The sequence below is a fragment of the Xenopus tropicalis genome, chromosome 6 (assembly GCF_000004195.4).
Source record: "Xenopus tropicalis strain Nigerian chromosome 6, UCB_Xtro_10.0, whole genome shotgun sequence".
NCBI classification, from domain to species: Eukaryota; Metazoa; Chordata; class Amphibia; order Anura; family Pipidae; genus Xenopus; species Xenopus tropicalis.
In genome coordinates this window covers 112,347,325-112,363,284 of record NC_030682.2, presented here as the reverse complement: position 1 = coordinate 112,363,284, position 15,960 = coordinate 112,347,325, and the positions used below count along the sequence as shown (strand labels likewise).

General features: G+C 35.8%; 1 protein-coding gene across 1 annotated transcript in view; it reads left to right on the top strand.

Moving 5' to 3' along the window:
- Window positions 1-15,960, top strand: part of ccdc178 (coiled-coil domain containing 178) — a 153,884-nt gene that overhangs the window by 21,225 nt on the left and 116,699 nt on the right. The window contains exons 10-15 of the mRNA XM_004915647.2: window positions 3,133-3,228; window positions 3,704-3,840; window positions 6,622-6,805; window positions 10,782-10,844; window positions 12,226-12,387; window positions 15,179-15,292. Coding sequence (XP_004915704.2) covers window positions 3,133-3,228; window positions 3,704-3,840; window positions 6,622-6,805; window positions 10,782-10,844; window positions 12,226-12,387; window positions 15,179-15,292 — 756 coding nt within the window. The remainder of the gene's footprint in view (window positions 1-3,132; window positions 3,229-3,703; window positions 3,841-6,621; window positions 6,806-10,781; window positions 10,845-12,225; window positions 12,388-15,178; window positions 15,293-15,960) is intronic.

Genomic DNA, 15,960 nt, shown 5'->3' with positions numbered 1-15,960 from the left:
ATGTACTGCTGCCCTGTGCTGTAAAGTTATAATGTACTGCTGCCCTGTTCTGTAAAGTTATAATGTACTGCTGCCCTGTTCTGTAAAGTTATAATGTACTGCTGCCCTGTGCTGGTAAAAGTTGTGTGTTTGCTTTAGAAACACTACTATAGTTTAAAAAAAAAAATACTCCACTGTGTAGCCAATGAGGCAGCCATTCAACCTGAAGAGAAAAAGCACAGGTTACATAGCAGATATAATATTAAATACCATTGTAATCTACATAGTTTATTTGTTATCTGCTATGTAATCTGTACATTTTCTTCCATCTTAAATGCCTGGCCCATGGCCACACAGCAGGGTATTTATATAAACTGTAGTAATCTTTCTGTAGCAAACACACTAGTGTTACCACTGCAGGGCAACAGCACATTATATTCAAATTACTTTGACACATTTTTGTGTGTTAAGGTTCCTTTAATGCTGCTGCCTCTGTTTTATAACAGGGATGGATTCTTTACTTGTGATTTATAATAACATTTGTTTAATTGTTTATTAATTTTGTGATACAATAAACCCTGTGTTTTGTTTATAGGGTTTTTGTTAATTTTATTTTGCTTTTAGATTGGATTTAAAGAAGCTAGTGAGAGAATAGGAAGGGCTACTGGGAAGCATAACTAGCAATTAAGATTTTATGGGTGAGAGGTTACCGGAAGGAGAGCTGGAAGGATTCAGTTGTCCTTGAGAGAAGTGGAACCTGGCCTAATTAAGGAACAATAAAGTGGTATGGGAGCCTACAGGGATGTGAATGCTCTTGTGGAAGGCCTTTACTGTAGAAGACATTGAAAAGGGTTTGAAGTCACTTGCATAAAATTGCAATAGACTGGGCTATGCCTGAAAGAAAGCTGCTGAATAGAATGTTTAACCCCTTAGCTGTTATAATTAAATCTAATAGAAGCTTAGGGTGTGGAAATGTTATTTTATGTTGGCAACCTGTATATTATATGTTATTCATATCCTGCGTAATGATTGTGAACTAAAATTATTAGTGGATACAGTACATTATGGTTAACAGATTTACTGTATAGGTGCACTTTTTCTTTTTTCTTTTTAATTTGTTTTACTAAGTACAAGTCTGCTTACTTGGCATATAACAAACTGAAATTCCTGTTTAATGTCTACCTTGAAATACATCTGGGGCTTAAGGTTGAAAGCAACTTCAGCAGCCCAAGACGTGTATAATGCCTTAATAAGGGGAGATTGAAGTTACAACTGATTGAGTTACTCTTTATATAATTTGGCTGTGAAGGATAAAAAGCAGCTAACAGCATCTTCCGTGACTGAGAACCAATTTAAATTAGGTACAGAACAACAGGCATTAAGTCCAGTAAGCAATCATTTCCACTTCACGGTGGACCTTTTGAAGAACAGAATTTTGTTTTTTTCTGTGATACACAAAACAGTTTTTTTTTTTAATAAACAGTATTACAAGAAATTTCCTTTTTGGTTTTACAGTACCATTGGGTTAAAGGAGAACTATACCCCCCAACCAGTGTAGGTCTCTATACAAATATATTACATATACCAGCTCATATGTAAAACCCTGCTTCATCTAAATAAACCATTAAATGTAAATATCCTTTTTTTAGTAGTATGTGCCATTGGGTAATCCTAAATAGAAGATTTAAGGGCCGCCCCCTGGGATCATAGGATTCACAGTGCACACAAACAAGCCAAGGCACACATACATGCTAGGCCACATCAACCAATTAATGGACAGAGTTCTGTCTTTTGCTTCCATGCTTTTTCCTGTTACAGTTAGAGCTGCATTAGTTTTGGTCAGGTGATCTCTATGGGAGCACACAGCCCATTACTAAATGGTGGCTCAAGGGAAAGGATGTAAAAGGGCTATAATCTCTCTCTTTCTCACAGTATATATGTACTCAGCATAGTAAAAATTTGTTTAAGGTGACGTTGCAGTGTTTTGCCAGATGCACTAAGTATCCTGCATTAGGTGATTCAGTGTATATATTTTATTCCTAGGAATAAGCTCTAATCAGGGCTTTACATTTAAATAGTTGTTTTTACACTGCTAATATCATGAAGGTATTATCTGAGCTGCTGTTTATTCCACTCAAGGGCTGGCAAATTGTTACTAGCTTATTTTTACTGAAGCAGAAAGGTCTGTTGATACTTTCCATGCTTTCTTTTGCTCATTGTGACAGGGGACAGGGCAGGGGGCTCTATTTTTCCAGAAAAAAAAGTATGTTTTTTTCAGCATAAAGAATAAAGCTGCCATACATATGTATGTCCCTTCGTATGTCATCCTTTGTGTGTGCAGGCTGATCACTCATAGAACAATATGGGTTGTGGCCTGTGTGTGGTCACCTTAGGCTGATGTCCCACAGGGCAATCAGTCACCTGCGATAAATCTCTGCTATTTTGGGTGACCAATCTCCATGAAAAGCCTTTCCACTTGCAATAAAGGTGGAAAGGCCTATGCATAACTTCATGTTTCTGAAGACGCGCAAAGTTCCCTGCAGAAAGAAAGTTTGCGTGACTTTGGAAAACTAAATCGATGCATCTGCCTTTCCACCGGCGAAAGGCCTACATCGCCCCATGGGACAGTAGCCTTAATGCTATTAAATTTAAAATGTGCTTAAAACACTGTTATGTTAATCTGCCAGTAATACAGAATATCATTGCAAAGGCTCAGAAGAAAAGTTTTCTAAATATTACTTTTTTCCCTTAATATATTCTAAAACCAAAATGTTATCTGCCTTTTTTTTTTATCGATAGCGATTCCTGCTAGTTATATTACTTTGTTTTCACAGTGAATATTTCTGTTTTTATATCTGGGCTGATATTGCTGGTTACTGCTCCACTGGAGTACAGCCACAGAGTCACCATTTTAATTTATCCTTCATACAGAATTAAACAGTTCATGTGTACATACTCGGTGGTATTATTGTTACCGTAACCCTTTGAACCTGTTAGCTGTTCTTAAAATTATATTTAAAAGAAAAAAACATTTTTACAGATTGCAAAACTGAAATACATGAAAAGCGGAAATTCGGAAATTTTATGTACAATCCTATAGTACTTGAAATGTGTAACACCTAATTTTATTATCTTTTCTCATCTTTTGTGCAGGTAACTGATCTGAAATATGAGTTAGAAGAACAAGAAATTAAAAACAAGGATCTTGGAACTGAGTGTTCAAAGCTGTCACAAGAAGCTGAGCTCACAGTAAGGCATTGGGCAGAGAAGTATTCATTCTAATGAAAACACAATATTTGTAATAGAAAAGCATTACTGGCAACAGTGTTCTGTATATTCTTAGTGACTTTAGTAGCCACCAGTGCTGTAACATGGGACATTATATCTGTATTAGCCCAGTGCTGTATAACACAAGCACTGGATTGCCATTAGACAGTAGTATACTCCAGGGGATTGGATCCCCTTTAACTACAAGTGCTGTATACCACAATACACTGGATGCCCAAAAGCCACTAGTATACTCCAGGCGATTGGATCCCCATAACCAGTAGAGCTGTATACCACGGGACATTAAATTCCTCTCCTTTTCATATGCTTTTTTTTTTATTCTCCCAAATGTAGTATTTGCTGCTTGGGTAGAAGACTGATATTCATATAATCATATCATATATTCATCATTATAAGGATTAGCTCGCCTATAACTTTATTATATACTTTTTTCTAGAAATCTGATATTAATTCTCAACTATCACATCTTGAAAATCTTCTTCATAACAAGCTTCATGCCATGAGAGATCTGGAATATCAGAATAGGACACTTATGCTGGAAAATGAAGACCTATCAACAAAAATAAAAAACAGGTTATCTAAATGCAGTTGACTATGGTTTTGTCCTTGCATTGTTGAAGTCAAAATGAATCTGGGGCTATGGATCTGTGGTTTTGATGCTTTTTGTAAAGGGAGTTAGGCTGTAAGGAAGTAGTTCTCCCCCCCCCCCCAAAAAACCGAAACATGGTCACTACAATCATGACTTATGACTTATAAAATATATACAGTATATATAAAATGCAGTACCTTCGTGCTGAGTACTTTGCAGCCACAACAACTGATGTTCTCAAACTGACAGATGTGCACATACAGGGGGTTATTTTTTCTTTTGTTTGTGAGCTTGGTTTTAGAAGATGTTCCTTGCACTGTAGAAGTGGTAGATTATTTTCTTGCATATAATTTATGCACTCTTATTTGTATCCTTTCTTCTGAGTGATGTCACTTAGAAGCATGGGAATCTTTTTTTCTATCTATTTGATAGATTACACCTATAATCACAAAAAACAGATGCATTATATGCTGATTGCAAGCATAAAAGCATTACCAGCCCAATGTTGTCCTCACCTGATGGATTCTGAAGACATGCTTGATCTGCCCTATACACATTGGCTGGTAACTACTGAGTTGGTGACAGCTAATGTCTACATAGGTTATTGTTATAATCTGATTGTTGAACAATCAGATCAGCTTGATTTGGCCCACCACATGGGTGACCAAGTAAGGTAAATGTCCAGATTTGGCTGTATGTGGCTTATTTAAGTATATATATATATATATAGACAAACCTATAGAAAACTAGTACAAAAATCACTTTGTAGGTATGAGAAGGATGCCAGATAAAATTAAAAAAAGGTTTAAGAAACAACATATTTGTAAAGATCTTTCTTGAAATACCATTGTATATGTTCAGCATGTTCCTTATGTGGTATAGTTTGCGCTTGTCCCAGAGTATAATGTGGCTGCTACCTTCTTTGCCATTCAATGTGCATGACAGCTACTATCTTCTACTGAACCTTCCCTGAGAGCAGATCTAGAGTTCATTGGTTGCTATACGTTACTGCTCCTGGGCAAACTTAGTACCTTATATTACATACCCACGTAAGTGTATTTATTTCGCATACTTTTTTTTTACTGTTTTCTCATCAAATGCTCCATAAAGGGACCTGCTTGCTCAGAAACAGGTGTAGACTTGTTTGTGCCACATAAATAAAGTGTCTTTAGACCTGTAATCCCCACAATGTACCTGATTTAGATAAGTGTCCTTACAGTCTGTCTATTTCCTCTAAATTTCAAAAGCCAAAAAGGAGTTGAAGTGATATTGTCCCACTAATAGTAGGGAACATTATTATTTGTAGTTTTTTAGTTATTTCATTTTCAGTTCAGGAGCTCTCAAGTTTGGAATTTCAGCAGCTTTTTTGTTGCTAGGGTCCAAGTTACCTTAGCAACCAGGGAGTGGTTTGGTGAGAGACTAGTAAATGAATAGGAGAGGGACTGAATAGAAAAGAAAGTTACAAAAAGTAACAATAACAATAAAACTGTAGCCTCCGAGAGCAATAGTTTTTTGAGCATAAGAAAAAGAGGGGGAAAAAAGCACACAAAAGAAATTGCTGGTGTAAAAAAATACCTCCAACCTGTTTATTGCGGAGTGCACATACAGACCAAACGTTTCAAGAGCTACATGCTCTCTTCATCAGTGTAAAAAGTACACACTGATGAAGAGAGCATGTAGCTCATTACTATAGGCACCTGGCCAGGTGCATCAGGAGGATTTGCACGGACTGAGTTTACAAGGAACCGTGAGTGTATGGACTGACTTTGTTAGCAATAGTTTTTTAGCTGCTGGGGTCAGTGACCCCAATTTATGCAAAGAGAAGAAGAAGGTAAATAATTAGTAAAAGTTAATTTAAAGGTGAACAACCCCTTTAAATGCCATGCACCAAGCGGTTGCAGCTAAATTGTCTTGCACCTAGTGCCATTGTATCCAGTAACTTTCAACATGATGAGGCGCTCGGCACAAGGCACGGCATGCAGAGGAGCAAGCAAGATACATTACATCTGCCACAAACCAGGCATAAAGTTCATGGCCACCACTTGCACATTGCATTTACTAAACTTTATGTCATGTCTTATTAAATGGTGCAAAATTTTACACTCAAATAATCATTGGGGGAAATACGAAAGATTTTGGAAGGCATAACCTCCCCAAAAATAGATTGACAACTATACATTTACAGTATATATAATACTCAACTATACATTTATATATAATACTCAAGCCATGGGCGCTTAGTGATGTTATCAATTCTAATCAGTGCATAGTGATGAAATTTAGGTCACAGGACTTACTGAAAGTTGTATATTATAAAAATAATGTTCCTCTTGTTGCAAAATATAAGGATATTATAAGTCCCCTTAGAGCTCCATGATCTGCCTGACATTACAGCCTATATTAGAGCTATGCAACCGAGGTACTGAGGGCTGGAATTTCTGTTTTTTGATGAGCAGGCACGCAGGCAGAATTCTTGATTAAAAAGTAGCTTTATTTGAGTACCACCTAAGTGACCCACAGGCCGCCAGTTGAATGGAACTGGCCTATATAATTATAGGTTATTCAACAACAAGGTTTACATAACTCCCTGTATAATTATAGGTTCTCCAGTGTAAAGCCTTCTATTGGTAGCCTTTCCAAATAGGTTTCTCGCTTACTTTAACCATTGAAAAGTGAATCTCTGCATTCTGTGTGTTTGATATTGCTGCATGAAATATGTTTAAATATGTAAATATGTAATTTTTTGTCTGAATTGTATTAAACAGCTCCAAAGCAAGAGCCAACCATGAAGCAGATATTATACGTATGCAAAAAAATCTCCTTGCAGATGAAGAACAAATATTAAAAGTGACACAAGATCTCTCTCAGTTGTCTCTGAGACACACAGCATTGCAAACCTTGCTAGCAGATGCAGAAGATCGGTCATTTAGGGAAGAGACACGTCTGAAGGTGAAAGATAAATTAAACAGTATACCATTTTGCAGTGTGAGAAGTAAAAGTGGCTGGCACATGGACAACCCCTGGTGGCATGGTCCCAGCTTAGGCTTCAATCAGCACATAAGTGTTACACAGAGTGCAGCAACATAAGAAATAAGCATTAGACCACTTTGCAGTCTTTAGTGCTACAGCTTCAGCTTAACCTTTAAATTACAAATGTGTCCTTCCAAACCTGACACAAAAGAGCAAGACAAAGAAAACTAAGTTTAAAGGGGACCTGTTACCCAGACATAAAAAGCTGTATAATAAGTGCTTTTCAAATTAAACATGAAACCCACATTTTTTTTTTATTAAAACATCCATACCAAAGGTATTTAAAAATGTAAGCTGTCAATCATATTGCCTGCCTCGCCTCTATGCCTTAAGCATAGAAGTTGTGCAATCAGTTACTTTCACTTTCCATTCAGCACTTGCTAGGTGTAACTGTCCTCCCCACATTGTCCCTCCATTTTCACCATCCATTGCATGGTCATGGACATTTGGTCCTGTATTCAACATTTTGGGATGGTGTAAAGCTTGCCTTAATAACGGTGCTTACAAAATGGCGCCTGCCTACTTGTGTGATAAAAGCTAAATAATGTATATAGTGTATGTAGTGTTTATTTTGGTTGACAAACGCAATAAAACATAATTTGGAATTATTTTTTAGGGTGACAGGTCCCCTTTGAAAATATGCTTATTATAATAGCTTACTTTCTTTAGCTCTCGCATCAGTTATGGTAAAACTGGTTACCAGCAAAAAATGATGACCCAACACACAGTGCAGGGTGGCTTTTAGACTGAAAAAAAGTTATGCCAAAATGCAGTTAATTAGATTACCAGTGCACAGATAATAACCCTGCATAATAGGGGTTCAGCATGCTTTGACTTAGCCTGTGTGTGTGTGCCCTGTTTAGCTCAGGGAAAAACAAGGGATATACTGGCTGTTTTAGCCTATGCTCAGGCACTATTTACATTTGTTAAGCACCATAATTAATAGCCCCTTGAGTGCTTTGTGTTGAGCTTTCTATACAGTCAGTCTGGCCTATCAAAATCTTAAGCATTCGCAATGGATTTTGTCATTGGCAAATGAAGTACATTGACAATGTGGGGGGTAAAGTATTTGAAATGGACCATGCATAATATGCAATACACAATGTTTGTGATTTGACTGTGCTTAAACCCCTGACTGTGGTGTGCTGGGCCACTGTCTAGTCATTTGCAGACAGCATAGATTTTTGTTTTGTCTATAACCATTGTTCAATATTGTTCAATAGGTGCTCTATCAGGCGCAAATTATTTTCTAAAAAAAAACAAAACAACTTTTCTTTTCTGATATTTTAGGCACGTCATGAAAGTAAATGGTGTCTTTTTTATAAAGTTCTGAAAATGTATGAATTGCATTTAGTATCACCCTTAATTTAATGTTTCATAATATCACTTAGTACAAATAGCCAGTAGGTGGCAGTGCTGCTTGAGCACAATTAATTTCTCTCTACTGTATTTATCACACCAGCTCGATTTTGAATGCTAAATCAGATTAGATTTCTCACTTACAGCTATGTCATTTGTTTAATGAGAAATGTAGAAAGCGCTATTAATAAAATAAGGCATAGGAAATATTCAAGTTAAAAATTAAAGTTAATAAACTGTTTACAATGTAGTATAACATTGAACAACATTGTGTCATTAAACTTGCTGCTACAATTTACTACTGTACACTCATGGGGGATTGACACAAATTAATATCTGAATAATTAGGCCATGCAGAATGTGAACAATTCTATTCTAACACTACTTATTGTGGTGCAATGGTTACTGCCTTGCTGTGCATATTTTCATTGTAAACTCATAAATTCAAGATATTTGAGTTTTCTGGTGCTCAGATGGCATTGTTTGCACAATCATGGGTGCCATCTGCAGCATTATTGATGATGTGCCATAGCCAGAAATCAGCCTGAATTTCAACCCTAAAATATTGTGATAATCGCTTGTAAAACATATATTCCAAAATAATTATAAATAAATATCTAGTTAAAATACCTTCTTTATTAAAAACATGGATGGAATTCTGAGAAAACTTGTGTCCTACACGTTTTTTACATGTTTCTCTGTATTTCCAGGGTAGGCTTCAGGCACCTAAGCGGTTATTTGCTGTATTTGCAATAAGGCTTTTGATTTTGGAAAATTGTTATTGCTGTTTAAATATGCAAATAACTTTGTAGTGCAGTCAGTTATGATATTAAAATTGGTTTAAATTGTTATAATCCTGCTAATTTCAAATGCTTAGTCATTTAACAGATTTTAATTTCTTTCTAATTATTGCTTACATTGAGATTAGGAGTGAAGTGATGACTTTACAGGATGTGCATGCAGATAATATCACCTGTAGCTCAGAAAAGAATGAACATAATGTAAATATCTGTAAGGTGCTATAAAGCATTTAGGCTAATGCCAATTGTGCTGATTCTCAGCCGGTGGAAAACTATGGCCAAGAATTAGCCCTTATGCTGGCACCAGCCTTTCCTTGTTCCTACAGCTAGAGCCATTGCAATGGACTAGGTGCAGACACACACACACGCACAGTAGATTTTGGTGCCAAAATGCATATTTGTTCACTTCTGTGAACATGAAGTACAGTGTTATTTATTAGGGATATATATTATGGAGGTTTATGGACATAAGGCCACAAAATGAAGGGCCCAGTAAGTTTCAGTTCATGTGTCATTTTACTATGTAAAGGTAAAAGAGATCATTCTCTCAGGGTTCAGGGTTATACAATATTTGCTATGGGGCCCTGTGATTTCTAGTTACTCCCTCAAAAAGGACGAAATTATGGGTACATTTGTTAGGGTCATGAGTCCCAGCTGTGGTCCCAGTCCATTGTGTTCCTCACCTTGGGCTTCCATATTGGAGATGAAGGACTAACCCATAAAAAGAGGCTAAGTGATTAAACAATTCAGAAATCATTCAGATTGTTTAAGCAGCATGTAAATTTGTTAATTTTACAATGTAATAATTCTCTACCTTGTGGTGTGTCTGGCTACAGGATGTGTGTCTTTGGTATTTGTATTATATTGAGAGCTGCTTCTAATACAAGAACTAGAAGCAGTGCTGGCAATTAAACTACTTTCACTCATTCAAGTATGGGATCTGTTAGCTGGAAACCCATTAAAACAAAAAAAAAGCTCCAAATCACAGAAGGGTCATTTCCCATAGATTCTATTTTAATCAAATAATTCAAATTTTTGAAACATATTTCCTTTTTCGTTATAATAAGGACACAGCACCTTGTACTTGATCTTTGCAAAGATATCAATAATACTTCTTTGAGGCAAAACATTCCTATTGTGTTTAAAGGATGTGTTTAAGTCTGTACCAGCATACTTATGTTATAGTGATCCAAATTACAGAAATACCCCTTATCAGGAAAACCTGAGTCCTGAGCATTCTGAACACCGGGTCTCATGCCTGTAATAACAGAAAAAAGGTGGAATGGTTTGAGGTGAAAAATGTGAGTAATATCATTTTAACACACATAGGTTGGGTTTGAGTTAATGCAGCACCATTTTTATTTCCGTTATACTTGGAATCAGTTATATACCTAGAATCATTTGAATGCATTTGAACATTAAACAACATTAAATTTAAACTCAGCATGGATTTATGCTGGAATAGTTACCATTAATGTGTTGTTTTATCATTGCAGACACACAGCAAAGTGGGCACAAAAAATGGCCTTTAAAATATGTGGGACATGGCATTAATATTTTTCTGAGCTTTATGGAAAATGAGTTTCTGGATAATAGATTCCATACTTGACACATTTTTATATTGTTATAACAATAATATATTTGTATTTTTAATGTACTCATTCCAGTCAACGTGATTTCAAAAAGCAGATGTTGAGAATGTAATTTTGAAGACGATTATTATTCTTATTTTAAAGAACCTGCTTGATGTACTAAGAAAACAAATCATGGATCAAACCAGAACAAGCCAACAGACCCAGGTAATAAATGGTTAATGTGCAGTAATAAGAAACAAGTTTACATGGTTTTCTTTGATTTCTCTGTACATTTCTGTTATTTATCAAGTAAAGGCTTTTTAGCTGAAATATTAATGTACATTTTGTTTCTAAGATTTGTGGCTCACCTAAAATAGTCCCACAATAGGTAAATACTTTAAAACTATCTATGCTACAGTTCTCAACTACTTTGATCTTACCCTCAACCTAAGTGACTATTAAACCATTTTCTGGCTTCTTCTCATTTTTTGGTTCTGTTGAGCAGAGAAGACACGAGTAAAACAAATTACTACCCCTTTGATAATTCCTCTACATAATAAGATTTTTCTTATCTCAAAGCCTAACAAAAGCTGCAGGACTGGGCTTGTTTAAACAGAGAGTTAATATTTCTCTTTCTTTATAGGTGGGAAAGAATGGATGAGTTCTCCAATAAACAAAACAATTTCCCATTAGAGCTTTAAAATGGCAAAAACATTAGGAAAATATGTTTTTTTATTAAATTGAATACATGTACAATACAAGTCCTATTTTTGTGCTAATTTTTAGCAAAGATGTATACAGATATACTTCCCCTTTAACTTTTTGTTACAGATGGACATGATCAAAGTAACATTGGCACTTGTATTTATTTGTTGCCTCTCTGGAAAGAAAACCTTGAGTTGCAAATGCTAGTACAATTTAATCTTGAACAAAAACACTATTTATGGTGACCTTTCCCATTAACACTTAAGGATGAACTGTAAAAGAATATCTAAAAAATGTTTTCTGTAAATATACTGAATAGAATCAGTCAAAAAAAGCCAAGATATTTGACTTATTTGTATGATGCATGTACTCCATGATGTCAATAAAAATACTGTATATGGCATACAGGTCTAGAGAGACTTAGATGGGATTCTGACATAACTGTATTTGTAACCAGCCTCTATGGTATATGGGCAGGCCCAGATTGGCAATCTGTGGATTCTGGCAAATGCCAGGGGGGGCTGCTATAAAATGCCATAGACAGTCACTAATTATTATACTGGTGTGGGGCTGTTTGGGCCTCTATGTTCTTAAATTGCCAGGATCCATTTTGAATCCCTGTCCGGGAGGGGTGAGGTGGGTGTTGCCACCTCAGCAGCTGGACTAGAAGCACCCTTTGGGCCCCTATGCTCCTAACTGCTTTCTGATATGTTTGCATCTGGAGCCACTGTGGGGCCTGCAAGCAGGCACACGGGGCAGATTTCCCAGCCTGTGTTTATCTGCAGGTCAAGAATCCTCCTGCTGTGGCACTAGTCTTATACAATATATTTGGTTCAAATGATGCTCTTTTGTTTTATTTGCACTGGTGCATGCATTAACATTTTGAACATTTTATAATCAGGCACAGATTACAGCAATTATGGCAAATATGCAACAAAGCAAAAAAGAAAGTGAGAAAATTAGAGAAGAACTGCAAAAGGCTGTTGAAGAGGTTGAAGCACTCACTGCTAACTTGAAGCCCAAAATCCATAAATTAAGAGATCTGCACAATATAAAGTCTGAGGTATTGTTTGTTATTTTTGCTCCAGAATAGTCATTAAGGCTAATAAAACAGGTATGATTATATTGTTGTATAGAGCGCTTGTATTTTAACATTGTGTATATCCTGTCTTATTGTAATGAAGTAAAACCAAGGTACTCTATAGATTGACATGAACACAAATGATTACATTTGATAATGAATATAAAAAGAGCTTCATGTTTTGCATTACAATATTAGAGGCATAAAATTTGAATTTTTTGAAACTCCCCAAACTCAAAAATCTGCATATTTATTATGAAACTTGATTGATTAAAAACATGGGGAAAAAAACTTGAAAGATCACATTCTATTCATCATTTGTAATGAGCCAACTTTCAAAAAAATGTGAAAAACTTTAAAAATTTGAATTAAAAAAACTGCTTACATTTTGCCTATGGCAACTCCTGTTGAAGAATTAACTTGCCCATTTGCAGATGCTTTTTTCAAGTTTTTTAAGCTTAATAAATCTTCAAGTTTCAAAAAATCTATTTTGAGTTTGTGGGTTTCAACGCAAACAAACCTTGAATCACAATCACAAAAACTCAAATCCAAACCACTGCTTAAAACAGTCGACTCACTACTTATGATTGGGTACATTCAAAGGGGTCTGTACTTCGCAATAAATCTGTTTTTTGCTTTAGAAATTATGTCCCTGGTTTTAATGTTATATTAAGAACATAAAAGGATAAACTAATACTTCACTGCTTTCAGTTGCAAACATATATACATATAACTATAAGACCATTTTTCTTTTTAAATGAATGGTTATTTAAAAGTTTATTGGAATAACATTTTCTTTTGTTGAGCAAAAATGTGGTAGATGTTCCCATTCGTTAAAACTGTCAAGTAAAGTCAAATATTCCAGAGGATTTCCAAGAAACTGATAAACAGGGTTAAACTCCAGACTTTGCTCCCATTAAATACAGTGACTTGAAATTCATGTCCAGTTAAGAGTGTGGTGGATGTACGGTTGCCACCTGGCTGGTACAGGTATGGGATCCGTTATCCGGAAACCCGTTATCCAGAAAGATCTGAATTACGGAAAGCCTGTCTCCCATAGACTCCATTTTAATCAAATAGATAAGATTTTAAAAATTGATTTCCTTTTTCTCTGTAATAAAAAAACAGAAGCTTGTATTTGATCCCAGCTAAGATATAGTTATTCCTTATTGGTAGCAAAACAATCCTTTTGGGTTTAATTAATGTTCTATTGATTTTTTAGTAGACTTAATATGGAGATCCAAATTATGGAAAGATCCCTTATCCGGAATACCTTCTTCCAAAGCATTCTGGATAACGGGTCCTATACCTGTATTTCACCAGCCTAGCTAATAAAATACCAGCCATGGCCGGGGCCAGTATTACAAATTTACAGGCCTTTGTTATTATGCCTCTGATGCTTTTTGATGTTGTTTGCCCTGCATTTAAAGGAGAAGGAAAGACAGAGTCACTTGGGGGAGCCAAAATATTAGCCACCCCCAAGTGACTTAAATCGCTTACCTTGTACCCCGGGCTGGTGCCCCTGTTAGGAGAGAACAACACCAGCCCGGGGTAGCTGCAGCGCTTCCTCCCTCCGTCTTTGGTTGCAAGTAACTGCTAAACCTGGAGACAGAAGCAATAAAGACTGAGGTAGAAAATACATACTCTACAGAACTAGATAAGAAGTAAAATATTCTAACTTTCAAATACTAAAATATAAACAATGTTATGCACTATATAACCAACCCAACAATAAAAGCTGAATAAATAACACTGGGGTTTATTTTTAGTGTAAGCTAAAGCTAGCAGTGTCATTGAGTAATGTTGCAAACCCTTCCCTTAGTAAAATATAGAAGTAAAAAGTGACAAAGATCACATTATTAGTCTCGGAGAGCAAAGGGGTGTGGAGTAAAGTATATGTCTTTGTCTTGAACTGTGCAGTCTGTTTATTCCTCAGATGTTTAAATAGATATTCAGATGAGGACATGCATTTTTTATTTAAATCAGTAGCTTTATTGATGGAGATCTGACGCACAACAATGAAATAAATAGCCAATTAAATTTATTACAATGTAGAATTGTTGTGTTATTAGCCAGTCCCACAGGTTTAATGTTTGAAGTTTTGGAAATATATTCCCCACCCTAGTGGGCACCTCTTTAAGGTTGGAGAGGGAAGGAGTGCTCAGAAAGCAAAAGGGGTGGAGCTTCATGCTAGACAAGGAAATAACAAAAAGCTGCTGTTCTGTAATAGAGAAACAAAAAAGATCTGCATGCAGGGAGAAGGATATGTTATTCTGGGGGCTGTTAAGAGTAATTTCAGGGGATTTTAAAATAAGACTTGCTTTACTTTTTACTACATCCTTTAATTGTGGTAAGAAGCACTATAGGTAGAAAGATGGTGAAAACATATAGACACAGATAGGATGGCAAAAGTACACAAAGGTTTGCCACAATTCCACAATGGATTTTGGGGAAAATTTTGCATTGTGGGTAAAAAAACATGGCAGTTTGAATCTGAAATTGCACATTATACTTTATATGTTTCAGAACAGCCCATAGGATCCGGAGTTTTCAGTTTTACTTAATTCCTCTTGCCACTTGTTTGAACTTACATGTTCTCTAAACTAAAAATCAATCTTACCTAGCGTGTACCTAGATGTTACATGCACTGTGTGCACTATTTCATATTGAATACTTTCTGGATATTATCCTACAAATGATTTTGTGTAACAAAGCTATATAGCATCCTTAGGCTGTCTTTAGAATTTAAGTGCTTTTTCTCTTTCTTCTACAGAAGCGGAAACATTTACTACAGAAAAAGCAGGATTTCAAAGAGAAATTTAATGTAACAAGTCAGCAGCTAGGACACAAAAGGGACACCCTGAAACAACAATTAAGTGATACACAGGTGAAACATTTCACATGTATAAGTCAACTGGGATAATATTATATTTCAGTCTCGTGGGAGCATGCCGTTTCTACACAGCTGCCCTAGATGTATATTGCAGTTTTCATGTCTTTTGTTCGATGGAGGTTCCAAGTGGGTAAAATAAAAGACAAATTGACATTGGGGTCACTAGAGAGACTGCATTTCTGTTCACTTGCTAAACTAGAGCAGGTTGCTTGAGGGCTTTAGGAAATGATAGAAAAATCAATACAGAAAAGAAAAGATTTCACATATAATGGAAATTGCCTGCTTATTACACTTTTGCTCAGCAGATGGCACCTGTTTGTAAATGATGGTAACCACTTTGTTCTTAATCAGATTGTATCAGTTGCTAAACTGAATCACTGTGAATTTATAGCCATAAATATATATCATGCACAAAATGATATAACAATGAGTTTTACTTTGTGTTAACATACGTTAACTATAATATCCATTAATTGCATATTTTACAATTGAAAATATTTAATACTAGAAGGCAAGGTTGTGATGCTGCTTCCCAAAGCTAGAAAGATGTGGAAATGCTATATTTTATATACTGAACTTACTATACCACCAGTTTCACAATCTCTATAACAGTAGGGATTTAGGCCTTCAAAGCTGTTCACCGGGGGTGGGGCACAATCTTG